The sequence below is a fragment of the Pelodiscus sinensis genome, unplaced genomic scaffold (genome assembly GCF_049634645.1).
Source record: "Pelodiscus sinensis isolate JC-2024 unplaced genomic scaffold, ASM4963464v1 ctg47, whole genome shotgun sequence".
In the NCBI taxonomy this organism is placed as follows: domain Eukaryota; kingdom Metazoa; phylum Chordata; order Testudines; family Trionychidae; genus Pelodiscus; species Pelodiscus sinensis.
Window position 1 is genome coordinate 208,540 of NW_027465886.1, and position 22,608 is coordinate 231,147.

General features: G+C 55.4%; 1 protein-coding gene across 3 annotated transcripts; it reads right to left on the reverse strand.

Moving 5' to 3' along the window:
- Positions 1–1,359: 1,359 nt before the first annotated feature.
- Positions 1,360–15,840, reverse strand: CSF1 (colony stimulating factor 1). 3 transcript variants are annotated; one of them, XM_025189332.2, is made up of 9 exons: positions 15,532–15,840; positions 12,851–12,979; positions 10,469–10,531; positions 9,634–9,813; positions 8,699–8,876; positions 6,187–6,320; positions 5,721–5,776; positions 5,375–5,430; positions 1,360–4,415 (listed from the first exon to the last, which is right to left on the reverse strand). In XM_025189332.2, exons 1-8 carry the CDS (start codon positions 15,739–15,741, stop codon positions 5,376–5,378), a joined length of 1,005 nt encoding a protein of 334 aa, XP_025045117.1. In that variant the 5' UTR covers positions 15,742–15,840; the 3' UTR covers positions 1,360–4,415; position 5,375. The 3 variants fall into 3 exon arrangements, with proteins under 3 accessions (XP_025045117.1, XP_006132474.2, XP_075772126.1); XM_006132412.4 differs by having other exon boundaries at positions 6,187–7,244; positions 15,532–15,836; XM_075916011.1 differs by lacking the exon at positions 1,360–4,415 and adding an exon at positions 4,422–4,610 and having other exon boundaries at positions 6,187–7,244; positions 15,532–15,838.
- Positions 15,841–22,608: the final 6,768 nt, after the last annotated feature.

Below are 22,608 nucleotides of genomic sequence, written 5' to 3' on the forward strand. Positions count from 1 at the left end.
GCAGCTGGCTCGTGTTTGACATGTCCTCCAGAACACAGCCCCGAAGGCTCCATGCTAGCTAAGAAAGGGAAAGCAAACGGCAGGCTGCAGGAGCAAGCTGATCTCTGATGCAGGTCACGGAGCATTTTATCCTCCCTCCTCCCAGTGCCCATTGTTGGTTTACAGGCCGAGCCAGCTCCCTTGGAGTTCAGTGGGAACAGGGTTGGGCCCTAAATGCCGGCTGGGGGCTGGCAGAGTTCACGTCCATGGCAGGGTACAGAGGTCATAGCCCAGTGGCCCAGCGTGGGAAGGCTGATCCTATGCTCCTGCTCTGTGCTTACTGGGCTCCTGAGGCCTGTCAATAGAGAGAGGTCAAAGGCAGCAGTGAACCTCGGCCACCTCTCTTCATGGGCCACCAGAGTGCTGGAGCAGGGACATAACTCGGAGGCCACATAAAACAGCCAGGAAGAAATACAACCAGCCCCAGCGTCTGCTTTGGCTCTCCCTCTGCTCCAGACGCCCACTCTGCATTTCTCCACCCTCGCCTCCCTCTCTGGGGCTCCCCGGCACTCGGGACACAGCTGATGAGTTGTGGCTGAAGGCAAGGCTGCTCAGCCTCCCAGCAGGATGGGACCCGAGGCTCAGGGGTGTAACTGCTATTGTCTCATGCCAGACACCACCTCTTCCTGTCAGCTCCTTTTTTTTTTTTTTTTTGCCTTGTACCCTAGCAACAGGCCCTGATCTCTGGATAGATCCAGCTGGCCTCCTAGAGCTTCATACACTGTCTGTGGCCAGCTGTCTCAAGGCATCCGTCACGGGAGCATCTACATGCCCATAGGAAGATGATCAGCCCCAAGATCCAGCCAGCCCAGTCGCTGGGTGGGTAGTGCGAGTCGCAGCTGGGGAAGGTGTCAGAACCCTGACGTAGCAGGTCTGGGGTCATCTGCCCAACATTGCTTCCCCCCACCCTACCAGAGAGATTGGCTCAAACCCTGACTCAGGAATGCTCTTTCGTCTTGGCCATTTTCTAGATAATTAGGGAGATGCTGTAAGACACTTCCCCTCCCCCTGCGTAGGTGCTGCACAGAGAAGCCAGAGAGCAGGAGGAAGGTCTTTCGTAAGTCTAGTCATCTGCCAGTGATGGGAATCCAATGCCTCCCCCCTTCTTAGAGGATGGTGACTCCACCATTCCCCCCTCCCCGAGCCCCCAACGGCTAGCAACTGCTGCAGATCTAAGTGTGGGACTGAGCTGAGCTAACGACTTTGCCCCTGAGCCCAAGGAACTCACACAGGCTGGAGGCAGCGGAGGCACTGTGCAAGCACCAGCGAGCACACGACCAGCGTCACGCACCCGGGGCTACTATTAAATACACACGCTGCTTTCTATTTGTTTAAATAGACAATATTTATTAAATGACTTTGTATAAAATAATTCACAATTTCAAAGTATAAAAAACAACCACAACATGGTTTGGACCAAGACAATGGCTCCCTTTATCGGGAGCGACTCTCCCAGCGGCTGCTAGATGTGGCACAACATGCCAAGGTGAGTGCACAGCTGTAGTAAGACAGAGTCAGAGCCTGGATTGATGGCCCTTCGTCAGCGGAAATCGAGGTGGTGCCACCGACTGCCACAGAGACACATCAGCTGACACCACACAAAGATCTGGGCTGCTGACAGGAAGAGGCCTGTATAGGCGTGACTCTGACCCTACTTACACCTGTCTCACTGCACACTGATTTGCACAGGTGTGCGTGAGACCCAGAGCAGACAGGCTGTGCCATAGGCCCCTGAGCTGTGTGTATATCTGACCCTAATCGCACACTGTACTGCAATTTGGAAGTGGAATGTGCCATTGGAGTTAATAAATAGAAAAATATTAATACTGCTAATAATTTAAAACCATCTGATTTAAATAGGTATTTTCCCATCATTTAAAAAAATAAAATGTATAGCTGAAAGCAGAGCCATCCCTGTCTGCGCAGATGGGGCCCAGGCGGTGTAACTCAGCAGTGTTCCATAGCTCTACGGATTGACGCCCGCTGAGCTTCCAGCCCCACACTCACACCAGTGTCAGCGTGAGGGTGACGGGAACGCTGATGAATTACTCCCGCCGCGCGCCACCTCCGAGATCATGCCGCAGAGCAGGCCAGTAGCAGGCTAAAGACAGCGGTGAAGTTGGGAGGTTCATGGAATGAGGGGCGGGCACAGCTCAGCTGGAAGAGTAAGGCCTTCTCCCAGGTGGCAGAGGGCCCTGGAGGAGAGAGCAGCGGTCAGAGAGGGGCTGGAGGCAATGAGTGGTCACATGGGGTTAATTTCTGAGTGGGACGGGACACCACTGCAGATGAAGGCAGAAGTATCTCAGGCCAGGTCTAGACGACACTGATCTGCACAATTTGCGAACCTTTTTCCAAGAGATTTTTCGGAAGAGGCTTTTCTGACATTTGGCCTGTCTATACTGGGCCACATTTCGGTAACACCTCCTCTTTTGGAAGAGCCCTTCTTCCTCATGGGAGGAGGACGACAGGGCTTCCAAAAGGGCGCGTCTGCTCTTCCGCAAATAAAAGCGGAAGAGCAGACGCATTCCCTGGACACAGTGGAGTTTTTCCAGGATACCCGGAAACCCCTGTAGTGGTCTGTAGTGGCCTCAGAGGCCCATTGGAACAGACTGAGCCGTTGGGAGATGTGGGATCCACAGGGGTCCTGACGCTGACACACTATGTGCTCTCCAAGTGCCTGAACCCTGCGGTGCCAGGGGGATCGCATAGGAAGCTGGCAAAGCTTCCCGGCATTTTAACAGCTGCGCCAGGAGAAGACAGACAAGTGCCAGCATGAAATCAGCACACCTCCCTCTTCCTGAGCAGAGCCACATCGAGGGGCGCCAAAGGACTGTCACTGGTTCCCTCCCGCATACCCCTGCTGAGATATACACACAGGGCAAAGGCCAGCAGGCGGAACCGTCTCTTGCACCCATGTGATGGCATAAAAAGTCCTGGAGAGAACGAGACATACCCAGTCTGCTTAATCACAGTCACAACCATCCCGTCCACCATGCAAGGCCAGCTCGCATTAGAACGCCACCCGCCGGACACGGCCCACTGCCTGCAGCAGTCACAGCCGCTCTTGGCCGCGCCCCTCAATAAAATACTTTACAGGCGATTTCTCCAATACATTAACGCAGAAAGGCAGCTCTCCACGCCTGAGGCCAGCTCAGGGTCACTTCAAGCAGAGCCTGGACTGGGCTGGTTTGTACAGGGGATGGGGAGGGTGGCTGGGTAGGCAGAAGGTGCAGGTGGGATGGACGATGGCTGAGAGTATAGGGCGAGGACTGGTGGGGACTTCCTCAAACAACAGCCAGCCCCTTTTGCTCAGCAGGAAAGTTACAATTCACAGTGTAGAGGTTCATTTCCCTTCCGGGGCTGTGACCCGTGACCCTGATTCTATTACCCACTCCCCAGCATGCCCGGGGTACGGGAGGGAGCAGGATCCCCTGGGATTCAGGGGGAGGGAGAGGCGGATGAGATAGGAGATAGGGACGTACCTTGCGGGGGGGGACCCCAAAAGTCAGAGACTGATCCTGAAGCCCAATGTGCTGCACTGCCCCCTTCGGCCTCTAGGGCAGCACATGGGGGAGGGGGGAGAGGGGAGAGAGCAAGTGCTGGCTGTGATCCTCATGGCTCCAGGGCCAAGCACAGCAGCTTCCAGACCTGGAGGGAGCTGGCACTAGCCTGTGCATGTAATTAAAGGGTTCCTGGAAAGGTTGATCTGGCCTGGAGCCGCTGCTGCTCATCGTTCCAAACGCCTCTGTGCTGGGGTGGACAGAGTGAGCGGCGGGAGAGCCACCGGGGCAGCCCTCTGGACCAGCAGCTGCTCCTCTCTCCCTTGTGGCCAGATGGAGCTGGTGGGTGAAGCAGGAAGAAAGAGGCCCCAGACTGCAGTCCCCATCACTCCTGCATCCCGGAGCCACCAGCAGAGAGCAACGCCAGCCTGGCAGGCTCAGCAAAGTCCTCTCATTCCTGCCCAGGCATGCCCCTCTCGCCGAGCCCTCCACGGCAGGCACAGCCAGCCCCTCGGGCAGCAGCAGCAAGCCCCTGCTGCCGAGTCCGCCTGACACTTTCCACGCGGTTTCTCTCTCGTCATCAGTCCCTCTGGTGCCAGGTCTGCTGGTTGGTCCTGCAGGCTGCGCTGAGAGGCTGAGGTCCTGCAGGCTGGCTGGGGCGTGAGGCAGCCCAGAACCAGGGCTCCCGTGCAAAGAACCAACAGCTTCCATTTCCGGCCAGTCTCCCGGAGCTTGCAGAGAGGCGCAGAGTGAGAGCAAGCGGCAAGCAGCACGAGACGCCGAGAGTTCTCCATCCGGGGCCGAGATCCCACGCAAGAGGGAGGGCCCGGAATCCAGGCTCCCACCGCTACTCTTCCTGGGACAGGACAGGCTCCGCTGGAGAGGAGAGCGAAGTCAGCACAGGCAGGGAGTCGGGCAAGAGATGGCAGCCGGGAAAGCAGCCTGCCCAGCCTGGCTGAAATGTTTACCCAGGAGGGAGCGGGTGGTTCACTGACAGTCCTGTTTATGCCCGAGGCATCCAGCTTCCTGGAGCTGCAGGAGTGGAGCCTTGTGGCAGGGGAGGTTGTTTACCTGGCTCAAAGTGAAAGCAGAGCAGTAAGGCACAGAGCTGGCCTGGAAAAACCAGCCTGCAGATCAAGGAGCACGGGGATTGGCCCTCGGGGTCCGGGCTGCTGGACTGTCTTGGGGGGAGAGTCACGCACAGCTGGTTCTGCAAGCTGCATGGCTCTGCTTGGACTCAGCAACGCCAAAACAAACATGCCCCCTGCACATGTAACAAGGTGATTCCCCTGCCCAGAGAGCCGAGTCCCACTCGCCCTGCCCTGCTAGCATGTCCCCCGCCACAAAGGGCCTGCAGGCAAGTTAGCTGCCTCTTGCGCTGATGGCCAGTCATAACCACTGCTGCCCAGGCACAGCAAGGGACAGAGCTAGACCCTCCTGCAGCTGGGCTGGCCCTGCAGGGCTAACAGAAGGGACCAGAGCAGGGCCACGGCGCAGGCTCGGATGCCCCCAGGGACTGCGTTTGCAGAGCAGGGAGAGCCCAGCTTCAGAGCTGCACTTGACAGCAAGATTGATCCCTGATCGACCACTGCCAGGCTCATGGCCCTATGCTGAGGCAGCCACATTCCCTTTCGCTACGGGCTCAGCGAGCAGACTGGGATCAGCTCCCAAGCGCTAACGCTGCCAAGCAAGCAGCTGGCACCTGGCTCAGGGCCTGGCTGGATTTTAACCCTGGCTTCTGGATAAGCCATTCTGAACCTCCCGCTGTGCCGGGCTGCAGCAGAGGGGCCTTGATTATAGGGGGGCTGCCGTCCGGACAAAGGGGGGCACCTTACCTCATAGGGCACCCTGCCCCTGCAGCTCCAGATGCTCCTCCACTCCATTCAGCGGCCTGCAAAGTGACACAACATCAGGGGGTCAAGCCAGTGGTAAGGAAGAGGTCTCAGCTGGGGATGCCCAGGAAGACCCTAGAATCCCAGGGCGGGAGGAGACCTCGGGGGCCATCGAGTCCAGCCCTTCCCCAACAATGCCTGGTGAGGGTGCCCCTCTGCCAAGCAGCCCCTCCTGGCCCAGGGCTGCCGCGGGTTCTTGGGCCTCTCCAAGGTGGGACTGGGCCCTGCGTGCCAGTTGTACACAGGCCCAGAGGAGGAGAAGCCCCGGGTTGCAGTCTCAGCCTCTTACCTTCCCTCCTGCTCCTCTCCTGCATTCCCTCTGCACTGCAGCCGTCTCTCCAGGACCTGGGGGGAGAAGGACAGTCTGGGACTGGGCAGGAGCCGAGCTAGGGGGCTGTGCTGCCAAGGAACTCCCTCCATGAGGGGGAAGCTCCTGGGGCCTTTCCCTTCCCTTCCCCCTGCCGAGCCGAAGGGCAGAGTCCCCCTGAGGGGCAGGGGAATGGAACTGCCCCGCCCTGGCTGCCCCCGAGGAGTGTTCCCTGCCAGGTGTGTCACAGCTGGGGAACCTGAGGCATGGGGAGGTTTTGTGGGGGGGGGAGTGACTTGCCCAAGGCCACCCTGCAGAGCTGGAAACAAAGCCCAGGCCTCCTGCAAAGCTTTGGTGTTTGGGGTCCCCATTTCCACCACCACTTGCTGGCCAGGCAGGGGCTGGGAGGTGGCAAGACACCCCTGCCCGCCCCAGGGTGGGCGCTTACCCTGACTCTGTGCCTGTAGAAGAGGAGGCCTCCGACGGCCAGCAGGATCACCACGGTCGCCAGGGACGCCACCAGCACGTAGGTCATGACCACCCACCGGCTCTCGCGGGGCAGGGCCTCCCTCCTGCGCTGGTCTGCGTTCGGAGGGAGGATGTTAAAACCGGGGACAGGCCCTGCCAGTCTGTCCTCAGGCTCTCGGAAGCTGGCCTGCCCCCCTGTTCTCTTTCCTCGGGGCTCCGTGGGGTGCTGCAGGTCCGGGGCTCTGCCCTGCCCGGCTGGGAGCCGAGGGCTCACCCTGGGGTGTCTCTCTGGGGCAGGAGGGCTCCCCACAGTAGGAGCCATCCTGGAGAACCGGTGCTGCATGATGGAGAAGGGCTCCTTGGAGCCCGGAGAGGGGATCAGCCACAGCTTCCTGGCCAGAGGAGTCCCCAATGGGTCCCCGGGGCCTGCTCCCAGGGCATCCAGGGCGGCAGACATCAGGGCTGGGCTAGAGATGGCATTGGCGCTGCTGACATCCATCAGCTCCTCTGTGGAGGATGTCCAGGTGGCTTGGGAGGCCTCTTGTCCTGTCCAAGGCTGGGTCGGCTTGGCATTGAGTGATGGGACTGGAGAACCAGGCGCGTGCAGGAACTGCCTGAGCCCAGTCGGCCGGGTCTGGGGTCTCTCCACCTCAGTCCCTGTGTCCATCTCTGCCCCAGAGGCCGGGAGGCTGGCAGGGGAGCTGGAGACGTACTCGGTGCTGGGAGGATCAGATAGGCCCAGGAGCGGTTCGGCCCCACTGCCAGGCCCCAGTTCTGCTGGTGGCGAGGACACAATGGCAGAGATGCCAGCCCAGGCTCCCTGCATCTCCATAGCCAGCAGGCCTCGGTGTGTGCTCCTGTGTCCCCTGGGCCTGGTGCTGCTGAGTAACTTGGCTGGGGCTGGTGTGGTGCCGGGCTGGCTGAGTGGCAGGTGGGTGCTGCCCAGAGTGGAAGGGGAGGGCTTGGTGACCAAGGTGGGGTGGGGAGCGCCTGGGGGGCTGGGGGATGGACAGTTGCAGTCATGGTCAGTCACCACACCTGAAAGAAGCAGAGAGAAAGGGCATAGAGCAACCAGACTCCAGGGAGAGCAGGGAGCAGCCTTTAGGCTCGACTCTGTCCTTTTCCTACCCCCAGACCCAGCCTTCGCTTGGGTGCCAGTCACTCCAACAAGCCATAGTGACATGGGGGTAGCGGGAGAGCCCAGCGTGAGGCAGGCAGAGCCAGAGGAGGGGAGCTGCCCAGACAGGCCAGGAGACGCAGCCCTGCGAGGCGCGCACAGATGGCAGCATGTGAGCTGGGCAGAGGAAGTGATTAGTGAGACAGGCACCAGAAGGCACGCAGACGGTGGCCCGGGGCAGAGGGAGAGGTGGTGGTGCAAAGCGGGTGTGTGGAGATCAGGGCCATGACTGTTAGTGAGTCCAAGCAAGGGCGTGAACCGGCAGCCTCCACACTGCAGCCGGCCCTCGTGCACAGGCTGTGGAGTGTCTGGGGCTCATGCCATCACCAGCAGCCACCGCACAAGCAGCAGGCTCAGAGGGAGGGAAGGGTTAGTTGCAGCCTGTCCCTTCGCCTCAGGCACGAGGCACACGACAGGTCCTACTTGCAGGCAGGACGGAGGAGAGTTTCTTCGTGGCGCACATGCAAACACATCACATGGAACATGGACCAGACATGGACTGCCCCCAGCGATGACAACAGCACTGCGTCTTCCACTCTGCCTTTGCAAAGTGCCGCCGGATTGGAGTCAGTGGTCTCACAGCCTGCCAGGGAGGCTGGAATAACTTCCTCCACTGTACAGAGGGGGAAACTGAGGCACAGGGTAGGCCCTTGACTTGGCCAGTGAGTTGGTGGCAGCAAGCATCCAGGAGTCCTGTGTCCCAGAGATGTGCCTGAGCCCCAAGTCCATCCTAACGCCCAGACAAGTGGCTGCAAGTGAACGACTAGTCCCCACACCTGCAGTCCAGCCTGAGTCAGGCTGGAAGTTTGCTTGGAACATTTTTCAAGTTCTTAATTTGTGCTCCTGCCTCTTAACTTCCTGGTTTCAGCTAAAGGCAGAAATACCACAAATGAGGTTGCCGTCTTTGCAGTACTAGGGTCAAACCACAGCCCGAGAGAGTCAGTTCCCAGGGCACATCCAGCTCTCTTCTCAGAGCGAAGAGCAGGGCAGCCACTTCCCAATTTGGGGGCCTTTCTCCGACCCGAAGCTTTGGAGCTTTCTCCCTATTAGTCACACAAACGAATACACATGCACACACCTGTCCAGTATGCACACACTCACAAATATAAGCATGCACAGAGAAACAAAAATACACACATGTAAGCATCTCTAGACATACAGACATGCCCGGGAGGGCAATCCAGTGCACACACACGAGCCTGCAAACACACATGCACACACATTCCCGGGATGGATGCTCGCCTGCACACAAATATGCTCCCGTGCTGAAGCTGCATAAATCTTTGCCATGCTAAGCCAGGGCCTGGTTTCTCACCTGGAGAAGGCGGTTCCTTTTGCGGGGAGTTGGAGCACTTCTGGTAGGTGGTGCTGCAGTCGCGTGCAAAATCCTCACCCTTCTTCAGGTGGACCATCACCTTGCCAAAGAAATCCTTCACCAGCTGAAGCATCTCCTCAGGGGGCACGGAGAACTCCTTGAAGCAGGCCTGGGATACCTATGCAGAGAGCAGGTCTCAGTGACCAGCAGACAGCCCGGAAAGCAGAAACCACATCCCACTGCCCCTCGGCTTCAACTGCCAAACCTCCCCGCGCAGCTCTCCCCAAGTCGGTGAAATCACCCTGTGGAAAAACAGGCTGGGGGCAAGATCGGAAGCACGGGCTCTGATTCCCCCCCTCACTGAAATCAACAGGAGTCTTCCCACATCCCCCAGAGAGACCAGGCTCGGGCCCATTGAGTGGGATCCTACTCTCCTTGAAATGGGTGGGGATCTGTCACTTCCAGCAGCGAGAGCTGGATCAGGCCCATTTACACCCAGGCTGGGATTCCAGGTAGGTGCAAACACAGGTAGAAAGGCATGAGGGAAAAGACAGAGCTTAGAGGGTGGCCCTGGGTACAGTTCAGGACCCGCTCCCCAGTGTGGCTCAGGGCCACTGGATGCTTCCCTCCCACCCTATTTTCTCAGCTGACAGCCAGGGAGCTGGAAATATTCCCAGCCCTGCACTTCCTGCTGTGCTCTTTCATCTGCCAGGCTGGGACCCGCTGACCCCAGCTCCAGCCTTAATTAGTGCAGTGTGTAGTTAATGATCATTCCCATCCAGCAGTCCCCTTGCCCAGGCAGGCCAGCCTCTGGAGTCCACGTGGTCACCCTCCATGCTCCAGAGATTAGTCTCTTTCCAGTATGGACACCCACCCTGAACCAAACCACTCCATGCCATGGAGACCTGGCAGCAGACAGCTCTGTCTGGCCGTACCTCGTGCTCATGTTCGCTCTGTTCGCTGATGCACGGCTCTTCATTCTCATCGATCTTCTTGTACATGGCCCGCACGTCCCTTGTCTTGTTGAAGTTGTCAGAGTTCTCCTTGAACTGCATTTTTTCCAGGATATCCGCCAGCCCAGGGAAGGCCGCTTTGATAAAGCAGATGGAGTCCTCCTGGGAGGCCAAAAGGGACAGATTATTGTCTGCCACACAAATGTTGCCCTGCCCCCTGCATCGCACAACATGGGGTGCGGGTACCCAGAGTAACAGCTCCGCCCCACTTCCCCCCAGTCCCTGCCACATTCAAAGATGATGGAACAGTCGGAGACTCTTGAAAATCTGGCCCTTTGGGTTTAAGTTAGAGTGGCCCAAATTCAGAGGGATGCTGTGTCAGGGGTCTCAGCGGGCGTGTCTCTCAGAGGGCCGAAAGCCCTAGCGCTTCCAGGCTAAAAGGTATAAATACCCAGGAAATGGCTCTTCTGTGAATTACAATGCAACCCACTGGGCCAAAGGGGACCGGCCCTATCATGTTACATACTAACCATGTCAATACTAAGAGACCTAAAGAGGAAAAATTGCCACCCCCACTTTGCAGAGGGGAAACGGAGGCAGGGAGCGATTAAAGGAGTTTCCAAAAATCACATAGGTAGTCTGTGGCCGGATGAGAGTCAAGTCCAGCTCTCTGAGGGCACAAGCTACAGGCATTTCCTTTCTCTCCAGGCTGCAGAGACTCGGCTCTGATTTTAGCTCCACTTGTCCCCAGCCCTGATGCCCAGGCCGAGGGATTTCTTGGCTCAGGTGAGCAGCTGGTCTGACCAGGGCCACTCACCAGTTGCTTCTCATCAATGAACTCAAAGGAGATGCGGCAGGGCATCAGCATCTGGGAGTCGATCTGCAAAACAGAAGCATAAAGTCACCCTGCAGCCCTTCTCCAGGGACCCAGCCAGGCTGCTGCGCCCCCCCAAGCAGGCACCTGATAATCGCACCAGCCTCCAGGGCCCGCAGAGCAGAGAATCGGCAGAGCAGGGGGTGCAGCCAGGGGCCTGGCCGGCCCACAGGAAGTCTCTGCACTGTGCACTAGGAGTCGCCAGCATCACAGGCTCATTGCCCTGAGACGTGAGATTCATCCCAGCCTCTATCACCTACTAAATCAGTTCTTCCATCCACTCTCTCGTTTTCCCACCCAGATCTTAAAACCAGCCCTCCACCCCCGCTCTGTGCACATGCTCGCGATCCCAGAATGCCTCTCTGCACAGACGGATTTGCCTTAATGTCCTGGCCAAAATGTTTCTCCTCTGTGCCCCTCGGTTGCTGCTCCTCACCCCATGCACAGCTGCTTTTAAGGAGTGGCTACGGGGGGCTGTAACGTTCTTTGGCTCCCTGTTGGTGGGAGGCCTAGTGTGTCCAAGAGCTGTTGGAATTCCTCGCAGTTCACTGGAGATCCAGAGGAGACACATAGAATGAAGGGAGAGGCAGTGCTGGGGACAGGCGTAGCCCTAGTGAGGATGCTGGGCTCCGCGCATTCCCAATTCTCGCCCAAACAAACAAGAGAGTCATCTTTCTCCCTCCGGAGCCAGCTCTGCCTTGTCAGAGGAAAGCACAAGGCCGCCGAATGGACCCCGCTGCCCCGTCTCTTTCTGCGCTGACTCAGCATTCCACTTGGCAGCGACAGTGTCTGGAAAGGCCCCGAGTGGCCGAGGGCTTCGATTTCAGCAGGAAACGCTCGCCTCTGCGGCGTAGGGCAGTGTCTGGTAACCTGCCTTCCAGTCTTATTGGGAACAATTGCTTCATTATCTGCCGGGTTTGCAGGGAAGCGGTTGCTAGCGACAGTGTAGAGCAGGCAGGGGGGCTGGGTAGGGGCGTGCACCTGCGATGGCTGCAGCAGACCGGGAAATCCTGTGCCCATTCCTGCAATCTCTGAGCTGGTTTCACACTCCAGGCTCTGACCTTTGTGCCCGAAGGAGCAAGGACTCTGGCAGTCATGGAGCCCGGGGAGCGTTGGACTTTGCACCCTGCCCAAGCCGGGCCACAGCATGTGTGCCGCCAGCGCGGCAGCAGCAGGGTTAGTGCAGAAGCCTCGCCTGGGGCCCCACATCTGGCTTCACAGCCTGGCCCGGGACCTACGGGCTGCGAGTGGGCGTGTCATAACGGGACCACTAGTGGGGTGTTTACACTGTCACTCACCCCCACATAAATCTGAGTAACTCCTCAGGGCCCGAATCTCCTCTCACTCCCCCTGTGTAACCGAGGGGGAACCCCAAAAGTTCATCAATGAGGACAGTGCAAGTGAGAACTGAACAGGGCCCTGGCTAATTAATATCCGCTGCCCCAAGCGCAGGAATTTCCTTTGGACTCTGACCCCAAATCAGCTGGGTTCAATCATAAATCATTTGTGATGTAGGGAGAACAAGCCTGTCTAACCATACATGGCACCATACACCCATCTCCTTCATGCCTTCAGCAGCTGCCCTCGCAGCACCTACCAGTATGTTCAGCAGCTGAACAATTCCCCCCCAATGCTGGAAACCTAGGGGGGTGCCTGAGCCAGTTCCCTCACAGCTAATCCTGCCTGAGGATGGCCAGATCCCCAGGTTAACCCTTCGGCAGCTGCAGATTTAGTGCTCCAGCCTCCTAAGCACTCACGAGGGTCAGTGCAGAGCGAGCCAGGGTTCACTCCAAGAAAGTGCCTTACATGCAAGTTGCTGATGCAGCAGAGAGGAGCTTGGGCTGGGGCTACAGAAGGATCCCAGATGTAAAGGACCAGCCTGTGATCAGCCCAGCCTGAAATGCATCTGCACAAGGCCCAGAACCTGCAATGCATGTCCCAGAGTCTGGGCATTCCTACCCTCTCCAACTTCCAGACTAGCAGCCTTCCCCTTGCTTTCTGTAAGCCTCTCCCCCAGAACGTTTGCTCCATGAGGGTGCTCTGCGTCAGCATTGCCTAGCATTGGCCCCATGCACATGGAGCACAAAGACCCATCTCAGCTGGGGCCGGGGCTTCACACCGGGCCAGGCTGGCCCAGCAGAGTCACTCTCCTCTGGCTTGGCCACCCAGCTCAGCCAGGCATGGGGCTTGTCCATTGTGAACACTGGTCTCCCCTGGACGGTCCATGCACTCACCTAGCATGGGCACCTGGCTAGCAGCAGGCCCCAGCCTCACACCCTGATGTTCCACATCCCATCCCAGCAGCAGGCTGGGTGTGACACTTACCAACTCCTGCAGCTTATCCAGGTGCTTTTGGGTGATGATATTCTCACAGTAGCCTTTCTGCTCAGTTTCATGGATGCTGCAGGTGGCGAGGAGGAGGAAAGTCAGCAGGGTGCAGGAGACTGGGCATGCCTGAGGAAGGGAGAAGCTGTCAGCCGAGAAGCCATGTCCCTGGGCTCCCCGCTGCCCCAATGGCTAGCAGCCTCCAGGGCGGGCTCCAGGAGTGATCCCCTGCCTTCCTCTGCCAACAGCCTTTGGTGTGGACCTTTGGGCCAGTCCCTGCCCCATAGCAAGGCAGAGATAGCTAGGAGAGGTGGCAGGCAAGCACAGAGTGGCACTCCCCAGGACAGATACAAGCTGCACTGGGTTGCTGAAACAGGAGCTCAGGGCACAAATCCTTTCCAGTGTGCACCCAGGCATTCCCACTGCAGTCTGGGAACACATCTCCCCCTCCCCTGCTGCCCTTTCCCTCTCCCACTGCCTGGCCTGCTATTATTAGAAAGGTAAGTGGTCAGCTGAGCAGACCCTGCTGGGAATTCCCCAGCCTGGCTCTCTGAGGGCCACACAAGCTGCTGATGGACACAAGTGTGCACAAGCTGCTTTGGGCTGCTGCCAACCGAGAGTGCACCAGGCACAGTTTTGTCCTGTCTTCACCACTCCAACACTTCTCCCTTCATTGCCTTCCTGCTCCCTCCATTGCTCCTTGCAGTCTGGGGTCTCTCCCTTCCCACTCCAACTTCTCTTCTGCTCCCTCCTCTTGTCTCCTCCATCACTCCCTTCCCACTGCCCCTTTGACTCTCACCCTGCCCTATGGTCCCCTTCCCCGCCTTGTCTCTGGGGAAGACTCTTCAGTCCCTGACACCCTTGAATTCATCCAGCACAGAGCCAGCTGCAAATGTGTCCTCCCTTTCCAAGACCCCTCCCTGGCCCTCCGTGCAGCTGCACCCCAGCCTTCAGCTTCCTTTTGCACCTCCTTTCACAAAGCCCCATCATGGAGCCATATCCCTCTGTATAAGCTGGGGCTCGGCTTTAACTCCACAAATTCCTTTTCACATAATGCAGTTACCTTGTGGCAATGAGTTCCACAGGCTCTCCATGAGGCCAGAATCCTAGCAGGATTCCAAAAGGGATTGAACATTTATGTGGAAAATGAGAACACTCAGAATCACAAAGGTAAATGCTAAAAAAATAGTCAAGTGGCTGGGAAGGAATATAAACCTGCCTGCTTCATACCCTGCTACCCTCTAGCTGGAGTCCGGGGGGGGGGGGGGGAGTTAACCCACGATTACATGGGAAACTCAGGGCAGCCCCAGGGTGGCTCCTTTGAAATGGGGTAGAAATGGATGGGGAAATTAGATGAGTGGAAAATAGATTAAATGGCTAATTACAAGGTACCAATAAATAATAAAATAATACAAGTATAATAAATAGCTGGTTTATGGAGATAGATTAGATTAGATTAGAATAGATAGATGAATCTTAGTACACAGACCCATCATCTGAACTAAGACCTAGGTAGACAGATCAGTATACTAAGATAACTATCCTCCTGGATCCTGGTATCCCAATTAATCAATCAAACTAGATCAATATCTGAAGATCTAGGAAGAAAGTTAGCTAGCTAGTGTACTGATCAATCTATCTATCTATCTTGCTAACTCTCTTACTAGATCTTATCTATATTTATCCAGCTAACTACTTACCCACCCTCCTAGACCTTAATACACTGATCTAGTCAGTTAGCTTGACCAGAATATTAAGACCTAGGAGAACAGATAGATGTTATCTATAGGGATAGATCAATAGCTAGATGGATAGATAGGGGGACTGACAAACTAACCTCATTAGCTACCGATCTACCCTCCTAGATCTTAGCATATTGGTCTATCTGGATCCTTTGATGAAGCAGTGTCCTGGGACAGCTGATTAGCTGGACTTGGTTCCCTGCTCTGCGCTCTGCTCCAACAGGCGAGGGGATCCCCTGCAAACTTCCGACGGGAAGGGGCCAACCACGGCTCGCCGGGCTCTCTCCAAACCAACCCAAAGCTCCTTGCCATGCCCCCGCCTGGAGCCGCTCTCTTGGCTCAGTCCCTGGCTACGCGGTGCAAAACAAGGCCGAGAGGAACGTCGGTCTCCACCTCTCTTGCAGTCCCTGTGCTGTCAACACTTTTGGCAAGAAAGCGCCTGCCGGCCAGACCTGACACGCAGCCAGTTGCCTCCATCCAAAGGCAGAGCCCAGCCGAGGGGAGCAAGCAAGGGGCAGAAAGAAGGAGTGTCCGGCGCAGGCAGAGAGCTGCTCACTTTGCTCCTTCGCTCTCACTCCAGCCCTAAACAACCACGCTGGGGCCAAGCCTTCCAGCCCGGGAAGCACCCAACGGGCTCAGCCCCGACACACGCCGGGAGCGGACTCCCAAGGGAGTTAGGGGTCCCCATCCCTGGCAGACCGGAGCCAGGCGCCCCACGCTCTTCGCGCATCCCAGCTGCGCTAGGGCGCTCGGCAAAGGGCAGGAGGCGCCGCGGGACAGGCGCGCAGCAGCGAAGGGTGCGGCGCGGTGGGGGGAAGCAGCAGCGCAGGCAACTAGAGAGCGCAGAAAAGCCAGACGCGTCCCCCGCCTCGGGCCATCTGTCCTGCTGCAGCCTGGAGTTCTCAGCGCGCGCCCTGCGCGGTCCTTGCGCGCCCCTACCTTGGGGCCGAGCCGGCGCATGGGGACAGCCGTCCGCGGAGCTGGCACCTCCTGGGAGCGGGGCCGGGGGGCGGCGGCGGCGGCGGCGCGGAGCTGTGCAGTCATCGCGGGCTGCCGGGAGGAAGTTTCGCTGCGGCTCCGCGCACGGAGGAGGAGGTGGCTCTGTCCTGCCTGCTCTCCTGGGCTCGCCCTTATACTGCCTCGGAGCATGTGGTTTATGGGAAATCACCTTGGCCACCCGCCAGCGCCGGCCCTTTGTTTCCGCTGGAGGAGAGGGGGAAGGCGAAAGGAGCATCTGGTGCTGCCTTCACCTTTCTCGGGCATCCCCGGCCCCCGCACCCCGCGCCCAGCCTGGGGCTGTCCCGCATGGGCTAGCAGCAGTGTCCTGCCGGTCCCAGCCTCCGCCAGCAGCGGGCAGGACTCCTTCCCCTGCTGCGTCTGAAGTGCCTGGGCCAGGCTGCTACAGCAGGGGCGGGCAATACGTTTTGAGGGGAGCACTTTTCTAGGGAGAGGGTGGGGAGTCTGGGACGGATGGTGGGTGCAGAAGAGAGCTCGGGCAGGGAACTGGGTGCAGGAGAGGGCCTGGGCTCTGAGAGGGAGTTAGGCAAAGGAGGGGGGTTCACAAGGCACAAAGCTCCCCCCTCCCCCGACACAGAGAGGCAGATGGAGCAGACAGCCGCACTGAGCCCTGGGGCTGCTCCTTGCCTTTGGCACCAGTGGGACGGGCCGCGGTCCAGATCTGACCCCGGGCCGCGTCTTGCCCACCCCTGTGCTAGAAAGTGTCCCAGCAGCGCCAGGCGCAAGGGGTGGCTGCCTAGTGATGCTGTGACCAGGCAGATCAGAAACTGCTCGCTGCTGCAGTGCCCCGATTTCTCAGAGGAAGGGGGTGGTGTGGAGAGGCACAGACACTGCTGGCCCCAATGTTCCTCCATGCCCCCTTCCCCTGCTGTGTTGGGAGACTGTCATCAGAAGCTGCTGCTCTCCTGCCAGGCAGCTCCTAGGCAGGCCCAGCAGAACAGTGGGGTAGTGGTGGGACCTATGTATGCCAGGTGGGTGCTTGTGTTAAGCCTGCTCTGCGCTGAGAAAGGTTTGCCCTTACAGCCAGACAGGTGAAGCCTTTCAGTTCACATGTAGCTTGTACCAGCAAGCAAGTGCTTTCCCAGGAAGGTTTACACTGCTTCCCCGCATGAAATAAGCTCTTCAGTAGAGCCCCAGTTACAGACTCCTCGGGAATGATGGCTGCTTGGAACTGTGAACCATATGGGTTTGCTTTCAAAAGTTTACAAGTGAGTGTTGACTCACTGCAGCTTTCGATCTTTAATGTGCAGAAACAAATGCTGCTTTTCCTTTATTTTTTAAAAGAGTTTGTGTTTAACACAGCACTGTGCTGTATTTGTTTTCTTTTGCGGGTTTGTTTTGGTTTGTTTTTCCAGTCTCTGCTGTTGCCTGATTGCTTACTTCCGCTGCCAAATGAGATGTATCGTGAACTGGTCTGTTTGCAACTCTGGTGTTCATAACTCTGAGGTTCTGTTGGACTGCAGGAAGCACATTTACACTGTTTCAGCTGTGTCTACACTACACTGATGGTCTGTATCAAATATTAAAACATCACCCCAGCAAAAGTTTGAAGTGTAGCCCTCTTCCTAGGGTGCTTTGACACACTGCAAACAATAAAAATGTGCAGCCGAGAACCACAGCACTCAGGTAACTTAATGCAGACTCAGACTACAGGGCTAAAAAACAGCAGGTTCTGAGACCACCTATGCCAGGGCTACTCAACTTTGGAAACCCCGGGAGCCAGGATGATACTCTCAGCACTTGCCGAAGGTCACAACTTAAGTGTGGTTGCATGTACATGCAAATATGTATGCAAATATATGCAAATAGCTTCTTTCACACAGATGGGCATGAATACAAAGAGCACACAACACGCAGGCCCCATTTAAGTCATTCTGCTGATATTCATAAAATGCAACATTTACACTATTTCCACCCATATGACAGCACTTTTAATGAGTAATGACAGTGCAGGAATTGAACAACTAAACACAGCTCAACAAAAGGCCATTATATTGACTTCCCAGCAGAAGCCATGTTCAAAGGATCCCACCTGCTGGCGGCGTGTTGAGTAACCCTGACCTACACCTTGCCATGTTTCAGAGAGTGGGCAGGGATCACCCTGAGCAGGAAAATCTGCACTGTTATCAGTAGCCCCATAGCCTGTGATAGTTGACTCAGGCTCTGAGACTCCTTGCTGGAGTTCGGGTTTTTTTGCCATGTAGATGTATCCTCAGGACAGATCTACACTATGCCAGAAGTTCGACTTGAGATGCACAACTCCAACAATGAGAATTGTGTAGCTGGAGTTGAAATACCTTACATTTCTGGGGCAGCCCTGTTGCAGGTTGATGGGAGAAACTCTCCCATCAACATCCCTTATTCCCCATGACTCCGAGGAGTACTGGGATCAACAGGGGCACCCCCAACATTCAATCTAGTGGGTCCTTATTAGACTTGCTAAGTAGAAGCCTGAAAGTATAGAAAAGGCCTCAGTGAGCATGTGTTCGTTTCAGTCAAAAAATAATGCACTGGCACGAGTGTGAATCGGAATGTGTCTGTGTGAGATGTGTGCATATGAGTACGTGTGTGTGTGTGTGTCTGTGACGGCATGTTGGGGATCCCCCCGATCCTGCACCCTCGTAGCAGCAAGATGAGACTGCCAGCCAGTAGAATAGTGAGCGTTTATTGCTTCTCCAGGATACTGCACAACATAGATGTGATGTGGTTACAAGAGTCAGGGCCAGGCAGCCTCAGACCCCCTGGGGTAGGGGTCCACTGCCCCTCTCAACTCCCAGTACTCAGCTTAGTCCCTTCTCTCCATGTTTTTCCAGACAAGACTGACTAGCTCCCAGGCTCTGCCCCCCAGCCAGGTGGCCGTCTCCGCCTCCCCTCCTTTGTCTCTCCCCCTGGGAAGAGCCTTGTTATCTGCTCAGGCTGGGACTAGGTGTCTGGACCAATCCTCATTTGGGTGAGTCAGTGGGAATCACACATCACAGTGTGGAGGAACCTCTGGTTACAGAGCAGACAGCCCCCCACTATGTCACATCTCTCCCCCCTCCGAGAGCGAACTGAGTATTACTCTGCTTATGACCTGGGGAAGTTCGGGCCTCCTGCCAGGTAAAGCCGCAGCAGTGATATTGGACCTTCCCTTGGCTTGGGCCGGCCACGGCAGTGCCCTGCGGGAGCCGGCTCCCCCCCATTTGGCTGCTGCACAGCTTTGAGGGGGCCGGCGCGGGCCCACTCTTTGTGGTCGGACCAGCCCTTCCACTTCTCTTGGACTCTGCCCATGGTCTCTCTGGCCGGGCCCATGTCCTCAGCGAGCCTTTCCCAGAAAGCCAGGACATCCTCCACACATCACAGCATGGGGGAACCCCGGGTTACAGAGCAGACAGCACCTCCACTATGTCACAGCGTGCGCACACACAGTGGGCATGGAAATGATCATGTCTGCAGTGTGGGGCTGGGAGTGCATGTGTCCCGATTGGCATGTGTGTAGGAAATGTGTGGAACTGTGAGCATGTATCTATGACAAAATGCATAAAGAGCACATAAACCTATGGCTATTGTTCTCAAGCAAAGGACCAGCTGAGCAGCAGAGGAACATTGTCACTTGCCAGAGCCAATCTGGTTTAACACATAGGTGGTTTTAAGAAAAATAGAAACCACCTCCCTTCATTGGTTTTTTAAAAGCTTGTTGGAAACAGCTGTTTGTAAGGAAGCAAATCTTGTCACTGACTTGTAGCACAGTCACAAATATCAGAAGTGAAATGGGCCATAAAAATGAAACTGACTTTATTAGTTAACTTTCTGAAGTGTAGATTGGCAGAGGTCCTGGAGGTTTTTCACCTTCCTCTGTAGCATGGGGCACAGATCACAGCTGGAGGAGTCTCTGTATCTTGGGGTCTTCAAAGTATTTGAAGGCTTCAATATCTGAGATATAGGTGAGAAGATTATTCCAGGAGTGGGTGGGTGGGTGGGTGAGATTCTGTGGCCTTCACTGTGTAGGGGGTCAGACTAGATGATCATACTGGTCCCTTCTGACCTTGAAGTCTATATAGGCTACGTCTACACTGGCATGATTTTCCAGAAATGCTTTTAACGGAAAAGTTTTCCGTTAAAAGCATTTTCGGAAAAGAGCATCTAGATTGGCACAGACGCTTTTCCACAAAAGCACTTTTTGCGGAAAAGCATCCGTGTCAATCTAGATGCGCTTTTGCGCAAAGAAGCCCCGATCGCCATTTTAGCCATCGGGACTTTTTTGCCCAAAACAGTCCTGTGCTGTTTACACTGGCCCTCTTGCGCAAATGATTTGCACAAGAGGGATTTTGCCCGAACAGGAGCAGCACAGTATTTCCGCAAGAACACGGACGATCTTACATGAGATTGTCAGTGTTCTTGCAGAAATTCAAGCGGCCAGTGTAGACAGCTGGCAAGTTTTTCCACAAAAGCAGATGATTTTGCGGAAAAACTTGCCAGTCTAGACACAGCCTTATGAGTCTATGAGTCTATAAGTGGTTGAAACTAACAGTACTGTCCCAGATTTCCCATAAACCATATGCTCTGCGAAAGCTGAGGCCAGAGTCAGGAGAGAGCTCTGAAACTGGATCTTGAACATGACAGCAGACTTTATAAAGATCTGAGGAGTAACTTTAACTTGGGTAAATTAACGTGTCTGTTTATAATATCCTCTGGCATACTGATATGATAGTTCATAAGAACAGCCAGACTAGGTTAGACCAAAGGTCCATCCAGACCAGTGTCTTGTCTGTCAACAGTGGCCACTGCCAGATGCACCAGAGGGAGTGAATAGAACAGGGAATCACCAAGTGATCCCTCCTGTCACCCGCTCCCAGCTTCTGGCAAACTTGTACAAATGTGTTAGTATTTGTTGATGTGTTTGTATATCTGACCACAAGCATGTAGGGATGCAGGTGTGCATGCGGATGCGTTTGCGTATCTACGTGCCTTTTGGTCTGGCAGTGTGATTTATGTAGATGCTTATGTGCTGACATCTGTCTATTAACATCAGGGTGCATAAGGAAAGTCTGTGTGTGATCATGTTTTTGTGTGTACCAGCTGTCTGAATGGGAATGTTCATCTGTGTTTGTTTGCCTCTGTGTGCCATACATTTGGGAGCCTGCTTGTTTGTCCATATGATATGTGCACGCATGGAGAAGGCATGCAAAAGTGTGAGTGTGACTGTGTGACAATCTACATGTGTGTGCTTCTATGTGTACAATGTACATGTCTCTGTATATATGTGTCTTCACCCACGTATCAATCCAGGCAGGTCTTTTTCCAGTCTGGTGCTTAGTTCCAGGGCTAGGACTAGAAGACAGAACTGTGTACAACACTGGGGGGGAATTTGTGTCCATGATCCCAGACACTAGGCATGAGAAGAGGACTGGTTTTCACAACTGCCCCTGGGCTGAGGAAGAGATATTCTGGGTACATTTGTCTTTGGGGCTTAGTGTCATTAGATTAAAAATAGGAACTGGGGTGGGGGGAGGGAGAGGGGAAGCCCAAACCATAAGGTCAAGTTTTTCCATTCAGTAATCTGATAACATCTGTTTTCTTTGATTCACAGGGTAACATCATGGGGACAGAACTCAGCTGACACCAAGGGAGTGGCAGTGAGGTAGTGGGAGGGATGGAGAGAGAGAGGGAACTATTTGTAGAAAGGGAACTATTTCTATAGCCTAGGGACTAGCTCTTCCGCTGAAGTCATGCAGTACAGTGCCACCAAAGTCAATGACTCCTAGAATCATTGAAATATAGGGCAAAGGGTGACAGGGGCTTCGAGAGGTCATCTAATTCAACCCCGGTGCTGAGGTGGGACCAGATACTCTAGACCAGCTCTCAGGGGGGAGCCAGGTTAGACTGTACCTGCAAGAACAACAAGGAGTCTGTTGGCATCTCAGAGACTAAGGGTATGTCTACTCTACCACCCTCGTTCGAACTAGGCTGGTAATGTAGGCAACCAGAGTTGCAAATGAAGCCCAGGATTTGAATTTCCCGGGCTTCATTTGCATAAAGCCGGGCACCGCCATTTTTAAATGTCCGCTAGTGCGGACTCCGTGCCGCGCGGCTACACGTGGCATGGACTAGGTAGTTCGGACTAGGCTTCCTATTCCGAACTACCATTACTCCTCGAGTTCGAGGAAGCCTAGTCCGAACTACCTAGTCCGTGCCGCGTGTAGCCGCGCGGCACGGAGTCCGCACTAGAGGACATTTAAAAATGGCGGTGCCCGGCTTTATGCAAATGAAGCCCGGGAAATTCAAATCCTGGGCTTCATTTGCAACTCCGGTTGCCTACATTACCCCGCTATTCGAACTAGGGTGGTAGTGTAGACATACCCTAACAGATTTATTAGGGCCCTAATAAATCTGTTAGTCTCTAAGATACCACCGGCATCCTCGTTTTTGTAGACCAGCTCTGACAGGCTTTTGTCTCACCTGTTCTTAAAAATCTCAAGAGAGAGGGATTCCACAGCCAGCCTGCTGCAGTACGGAGCTATCCTTAGAGTTAGAACGTTTTCCCTCATATCAGACCTAAATCTCCCTTGCTACAGATTAGGCCCATTCCTCCTTCTACCTTCAGGAGAACAATTGTGTCCTCTTTACGACAGCCCTGAGTCACGCTTCAGACTTCTTCTCTCCACATGGAATGGGCCGATGCTTTTCATCCTTCCTCCTAGGTCAGGTTTTATCTTGTTGCTCTCTTTTGGTCTCTCTCCAGTTTGTCTACATCTTTCTTAAAGTCTGGTGCCCGAAACTGCACACAACACTTCAGCGGAGGCCTCATGCGTGCCAAGTAGAGTGGGTCAATAATCTCCTGTGGTTTACATACAGCACTTCTGTTCTCACACAGTAGGATAGCAGCCTTTCTTGCAACTGCCTCACACTGTTGATTCATACAATTCCTGACCTATAATAACCCTCAGAGCCTCTTCTGCAGTATTCCCCATTTTGTCTTTCATAGAATCATAGAAAGTTCAGGTTGGAAGAGACCTCAGG